General features: G+C 41.2%; 1 protein-coding gene across 1 annotated transcript in view; it reads right to left on the bottom strand.

Moving 5' to 3' along the window:
• Positions 1-482: 482 nt before the first annotated feature.
• RPUSD4 (RNA pseudouridine synthase D4) overlaps positions 483-7,350 on the bottom strand; it is a 33,455-nt gene continuing 26,587 nt past the window's right edge. The window contains exons 4-7 of the mRNA XM_007947238.1: positions 3,301-3,394; positions 3,081-3,225; positions 1,465-1,562; positions 483-722 (exon numbers count right to left, since the gene is read on the bottom strand). Of these exons, the coding sequence (XP_007945429.1) occupies positions 483-722; positions 1,465-1,562; positions 3,081-3,225; positions 3,301-3,394 (577 nt within the window). The remainder of the gene's footprint in view (positions 723-1,464; positions 1,563-3,080; positions 3,226-3,300; positions 3,395-7,350) is intronic.

Here is a 7,350-nt window from a genome sequence, read left to right as displayed (position 1 = left end):
CAAATTCCCCAGCTCACCGTGTACCCAAACACCCCCATCACAAGCTCTAGAACAACTAGTGTGGTAAGGCTCTCCACTAAATAGCTAGATAGAATCCCTGGATCCCATGAGGTGTTTACCCATATGTTCTCTCCAACACAGAGAACCTTCCTGATAGATCAATAGCTTTACTATTGGATGAATAGAGTTCCTGACCATGGATTCTGTCCTTTTGTTCTCCTTCTTTTCCAGTTATTGACCAAATCTTCCTAGTTCTGTATTTTTGGAGATCCTAAGGCAGGGAGACTTCTCAGACCCACAGCTTGGCTAAACTATCAGTAGGGACTTTATTCTCTATTATAAGAATTGAAGCGAGTTTCTTCAATTTATCACTCCCAGCTTCTCCAGAGTCTGGTCTCTGTGAGAAGTTAGCAGCATCACCAATGTCGACTTTGTTCTCCATTATGGAAGGCAAAGAGTTCAGGGGCCAAAATACTGAAGCTTCACTGTGCTCCCAGGTGCCCAGCCTGATCATCTTCTGTTTGATCCTTACTGGGCATCTTTAAGCCCAGGCGGCGTAGGGAACACACAAAGAAGTGAGGAACCTTGCAGACCAAGTTGAGGTCCTCCTTCCTAGACCCCAGGGCAGGCAGGATCAGCTGCCGAGCATGCAGATGAAGAGGAATGTGGCGGGCCTTTGACTGCTCCAGCCCCAACTTCTTCAGGGTGCCAACAGACAGCTTCTATACAGAGAAAAGACAGACCCTTGACAGCATTCCCAACTGCTTATCCTTGGCCAGTACTCAGGGTCAGAAGACTTCCACTGATGGGAAACTAACTAAGCCACCCCGGAAGATACAGCAATGGATATCCTTGGTTAGGGCATATCTAGGAAGGATTTAGAACCCAGGTAAGAGGTAAACTACCACACCAGAGAGGCTCTTATAGGCCAGTACTCTGGCTTTCCAGGAGAATGGGCTGCAACAAAATCAATGGATGAAAAAGATTCCACCTTAGTTCATTAGCAGTAGCATGAAAGGCTGATTTTAGCTTTTAGAAAAACTCCTCCTCCAGCCCACAGTCCCCCAGCAAATGAAGTGGTGAGGTTTTTCTAATAGATTCTGCAGTTCCAGAAGAACAGGAACTAACTGCTTCTGTATTCCTCTAAACAAACAGACAAAAAACCCAAACTTACTGCCATTGAGTCAATTTCAACTCACAGTGACCCCCTTTGGGTTTCCAAGGCAGTAATCTTTACAGAAGTAGATTGGCCAGTCTTCCTTCTGCAGAGTGGCTGGTGGGTTTGAACTGCCAACCTTCTGGTTAGCAGTCAGATGCCTTAGGCACTATGCCACCAGAGCTCCTTACTCTAAAAGCTAGATAATCAATATAGTCATCATGCATCAAGACCCACTTTAGAGTTTTAACGAAATCCATGAAGCTCTCCCCCTTATTTTGTTGTACAATGGGTCAAATCAATATTACCTGGGGGGCCAACTTATTCCAGTCTGAGTACTTGTGATCACCAAGGATTGAACAATCTAATCCAAAAGACAGGTGAACTCGAAGCTGATGTTTTACTCCTAAAACAAAGAAATAAACAACAATAGTTGTTAAAAAAAAAAAAAGAGAGAGAAAGAAAACTTACGAGGAGCCACAGAAACAATACCACTACTGAATATCTGCTTCTAATCATATTAAATTGAAGCACAGTAAAACTGGAAAAAAACCCAAATATAGTAAGGCATAAATAATAACATAATAAACTATAAGCTATGTAGCACCACCTAGCTTAAGAAATAAACACACACTGTTCAAGGCTCCTAATTACCCTTCCCCAATCACATTCTCTTTCTACCATCCTAAACTTGGTCTTTGGGAGCTCTGGCAGCGTATGCCTAAGGCACTTGACAGCTAACCAGAAGGCTGGTGGTTCAAACCTACCAGCCACTCCTCAGAAGGAAGATGGGGCAATCTACTTCCATAGTGATACTGCCTTGGAGACCCAGGGTGGAGTCGCTATGAGTCGGGTCCGACTCGACAGCACATAACAACAACAAACTTGTTCTTTATTATTGTCATGACTTTTTAAAACAATTGTATTATATAATTGTGATGGTTAATATGCCAACTTGGCTAGGATATTGTGTGGTTGTCCTCCATTTTGTGATCTGATGTAATTATCTGCCATTTTATGTGCTGTAAATACTAAACTTTATGTATTAATTAGGCAGGACTAACGTAAGGTATGTCTTGAGTCCCACCCTTCAGTCCCATCCTTATTCTGACGTGAGGGAAATTTCCTTGGGGGTGTAACCTGCACCCAATATACATTTATATATATAGATGGATAGACAGACAGATAGATAGATAGACAGACAGAAAGACAGACAGATAGATAGATAGATAGATGCTCTGGCACTGGATCCTGCCTCTGGCTTGTCAACATCTGACCTTCAGTTCTTGGGACTTGATCTAGCAGCGTGTTGTCTGACCTGCCTATTCTGCGAGCTTCTGCAGCACTGTCAGCCTCCCATCTGACCTGCTCACCAGCTTCCACATCCCTGTAGACCAAAAGCCTGTCATCTAACCTGCCAATGTGGGTCCATCAGGCTTCTGACTCCTGCAACCACATCAGTCAGGAGAAGCCTCCAGCCTGAAACCTGACTCATGGATTTGAGACTTGCCAGCCTCCACAACCACAGAAGCCATTTACCTGACATAAATACTATGAGTCATTTCCTTGAGATAAGTATCTCTTCTCTCTCTACATTTTTTTTTTCACTAATACCGCTTCTCTAGAAAACCCAGCCTAAGATGATAATGGTAAAAAGTGCTGCTTTGTACATATTAAATAAATGTCATCAAACTATTTCTATTTGTCTGCTACCTACTGTTTTTAACAGCTGTCCCTATGGGATAGCTCCCAATCTTGGATTAACATCAGAAACACTCTCAGACAAGTCAACTGCAATCCCAGCTCATCAAAAAAAGCAAAAAACAGTAGTCAGGACAAAGGGCACAGCCCAACATGAGGCCCTGGACAGAGCTCAAGAGCACTGGGCTTTTGCTATCCCACTGCAGACTGGTGGCACCCTCACCGGTAATAGGCTGGAGCTCCAAGAGGGCAGAGGAGAGAGTGCTGCTGAGCACCTGGTACTGAGTCACAGCAGTGTGTGCATTCCGGCTGGTACGTACTTTCACCATTTTCCCATTGTCCATGTGGTAGCTCGGGGACAGCGTCATCTGAAGCCAGAGACATCAGATATGATTTCAAAGGAAGAACAAAAGGCCCAACCCTCTGACAGGCAGCTCACCCACCTTATGGTGTTGCTGCTGGCCTTGTACCTCCTTCTCAACGATGGGGATATCAACTACTCCAACTGAGGGCACGGGGACATTCACGGTGATGGCCCTGCGAGTGACACAGATCCATGTGTTAGCCACAGCAATAAAAGCAGAGGTTTTTGGATTTAGCTGTTTAGAAGATTGAACTGGACTTTTTGCACTAAATGTGGTCAGTTATTAAGATTGTCAGGTCCCAAATGATTCTAAGTATAGTGCTTAGCCTGAGAGCTTGATACTATTTTTACAAACATATTCTTTTTACTACAAAAGTAATACATATTAACTGCAAAAGAACTGGGGGCGGGGGGCACAAAACACAAGTTATATTAGTAACTTGGTCTTTCACTCTAGGAGCTCTGGTGGTATAGTGCCTAAGACATTTGACTGCTAACCAGATGGCTGACAGTTCAAACGCACCAGCCACTCCTCGGAAGGAAGTATGGGCAATCTACTTTTGTAATGATACTGCCTCGGAAACCTAAGAAAGGGTGGCTATGAGTCAAATCCAACTCCACAGCAGTGCATTTTTTTTTTTTCACTCTAGCCTTTTTAAAGGGATATGAATATTTTTAAATAAAAACAGGATGATATAGCTTTGTATCCTGTTTTTTTCTTTTGTTTTAAATACTAAAATTTGGTAGATCCTACATATACACTAAATCAGTGAACACATGAATAAATGAACGAATGGACTGATAAAAACTTATGAGACCATGCCTGCTCTATGTGCCTGGTAGGAACTGAACCCAAAGAAGTTTCAGGAACTATACCACCTCTCAGTAACTTATTCTGAATCACTTTTGACTAAAGTGTCCCCGTCATTACATCATAGAAAGTAAAAGACTGCTTAATCTACCCTTAAATTTATGCCTTCTTCAGGTCAACCATGGAGAGTCTTCTTGGATACTTAGGAGCCTATTACTGAATCACTGACCAAGGGCTTAACAGCCCAACCAGATACAATGTTTTATACTCTAGATCTCTCACTTCAGATTAATGGCATCCATCGGTTTGAGCTGCTATCTAACTCATTTTGCTATACCTAAACTGACCTGTAACTCCTAGGTTAGCTTTCCTAACGACATAGTGCTAGTGCTCAAACATCTTCAATAAGTAAATATTCACTACATAGGTGATACAATGATTTAGGTAGGCACGACTGCCATGAGAAGGAACTCTGATTTTGCACTGGTTAAGGCATTTGGCTGCTAACCAAAATGTCAGTGGTTTGAAACCACCAGCTGCTAGGCAGAAGAAAGATGAAGCAGTCTGCTTCCGTAAAGATTTATAGCCGTAGAAACCCTATGGGAGTTGGTCTGAATCAGCATTGACTCAATGGCAGTGAGTCTGGTTTGGTTTTGAGTACCATGAAGATGAACAAAAAAAGTCCCTGCTCTAAAAGAATTCACAATCCAGCATTCAAATAAATAACTTTATAGTTATTATATTATTATATTTATTATTAAAAATATAAATAACTATAATAAAGATTCAAATAAATAACTATAATAAACAATTCTCTGTAAGTTATCAAACACTAATTGGTTGCCTACTATGTTCTACTTCCAACTTTTACTTTCTGCACCTGATGCCTAAGATCCTTATTAACTGTGTTCCAGCCTACTTTTTCAGCATTTTTTCCCACCATCACACACTTCAAACTGGATCCTATGCCTTGCTCATGCCACTCCACAACCTAGAATGTTTCCCCATCTCTCCTATCAAATCTTACGCATTCATCAAGATCCATTGATTTTAACTCCTCCAGGAAGCTTAATACTGATGTTGTTGTTGTTGTTGTTATGTGCCGTCGAGTCGGCCCCGACTCACAGCGACCCCTCCTTGGGTTTCCGAGGCAGTATCACTACGGAAGTAGGATTGCCCAACCTTCCTTCCGAGGAGTGGCTGGTGGGTTTGAACCAACAGCCTTCTGGTTAGCAGTCAAGTGCTTTAGCCACTATGCTACCAGAGCTCCCTTAATACTGATAATCGTTATCAATTCTGAACTTTCCTGCAAGACTTCCATAAATATAACACTTATCTTTTTGAGCCTTATATTTTAATTGCTTCTGTACATGGTAATAATTTCTATTTTTCATTTCTTGAGCTTTTACTATGATCCATCTAATACATTATCATATTTAACACTCCTATCATTCCTACTGGAGCTCTGGTGGCATAGTGCCTAAGGCATATGACTTCTAACCAGAAGGCTGGATGTTTGAACCCACCAAGCACTCCATGGAAAGAAGACTGGGCAATCTACTTCCGTAAAGACTTACTGTCTCAGAAACCCAATGGAGGTTGCTATGAGTTGCAATCAACTCGATGGCAGTTAGTTTTTGTTTTTTTTTTTCCAGTCATTCTTACTAAGGAGCTCTGGTGGCATAGCGGTAAGACATTTGGCTGCTAAGCTGAAAGTCAGCAGTACAAACCCACCAGCTGCTCCAGAGAAGATGAGGCAATCTACTTCTGTAAAGATTTACAGTCTCAGGAAACCCAATAGGGGTCACCATGAGTTGGAATCAACTTGATGGTAGAGTTTTATTTTTTTATTCAACCCTATTAAGGAGCCCTGGTGGTACAATGGTTAAAGCAATCATATGCTAACTGGATTACCAGCCTGCTCCATAAGAGAAAGATACAACAGTCTACTTCCATAAAAATTTACAGGCTTGGAGATCCTCTGGAATAGTTCTACTCTGCCCTATAAGGTTGTTGTAAGTCAAATAAACTTGATTTATGGGTTTAGTTTTGGTTTTTGGATCAACCCTACTACTATTATTTTTCATAGGAAGAAACTAAAACTCACAGAAGTTCAATAACCTGCCCAAGGTCCCACAGCTGGTAAATAATGTTGCTGAGAGGTGAACACAGATCTACTATAATTTGACACACATAACGTGCCTTTGCAACGATTTTTTGCACACCACAACACCCCCTCGAGCATTAATTTCTTATGTGTTGTGCATGTGCTTGGATGCCTGCATTGTGTATGTGGGTGCATTATATGCAAAAATATGGTAGTTGAGTTCTTAGTTACTATGCTAAACTTCGTCTACTGTCTCACATCTCTTATTACAGTGGTTCTTAAACTTGATTGTACATCAGAATCACTTATGGAGCTTTCTTAAAAAATAGATACCCAACCCCTATACCCATCAGATTTATGAATCTGAACCTCTGTGGACGAGTCTTAAGAATATAAATTTTTAATTTCCCAGATAACAAAATACCTGTCAAATCTGCAGAAGGAAAAAGATTAATATCCAAAATATAAAATGAATATCTACAAATAAAAATAGAAAATAACCCAGTAGAAAAATGGGCAAAATAATCACTGCCCAGAAAGAAATTCAAATAGCCAACAAACACGATAAACAGCCAATATCAATAGTAGATTTGTTGTTGTTAGCTGCTGTCGACTCCGCTCTGACGCACAGCAACCCTATGTACAACAGAATAAAACACAGTCCGGTCCTGTGTCAGCCTCACAATCCTTGCTATACCTGAGCCCATTATTGCAGCCATTGTCTCAATCCATCTTGTTAAGGGGTTCTCCTTTTTCGCTGACCCTCCACTTCACCAATCATGATATCTATCTCCAGGGAATGGTCCCATCTCACAACATGACCAAAGTAGGTAAGACAAAGTCTGGTCATTCTCACTTCCAAGGAGCATGCTCACTATATTTCTTCAAAGACAGATTTCTTCCTTCTTCTGACAGTCTATGGTACTTTCAGTATTCTTCACCAACACAACACCTCAAAAGGATCAACTCTTCTTTGGTCTTCCTTATTTATTGTCCAGCTTTCAGATGCTTATGAGGCGATGGCTTGGGTTAGGTGTACCTTAGTCTTCAAAGAGGTATCTTTGCTCTTCAGCACTTAAAAGAGGTCTTTTTGCAGCAGATTTGCCCAATGCAATACATCTGATTTTTTTTTTTTTTAGGATTTGGGTGAAGATTTACAGAGTAAATTCACTTTTCATACAGCAGTTCACATATACTTTGTCTCATGTCAT

Source organism: Orycteropus afer, unplaced genomic scaffold (genome assembly GCF_000298275.1).
Source record: "Orycteropus afer afer isolate SDZICR_OR568_19922 unplaced genomic scaffold, OryAfe1.0 scaffold00178, whole genome shotgun sequence".
NCBI lineage: Eukaryota > Metazoa > Chordata > Mammalia > Tubulidentata > Orycteropodidae > Orycteropus > Orycteropus afer.
Note: the sequence above shows the minus strand (reverse complement) of the source record. Positions and strands in the feature narration are given on the sequence as shown.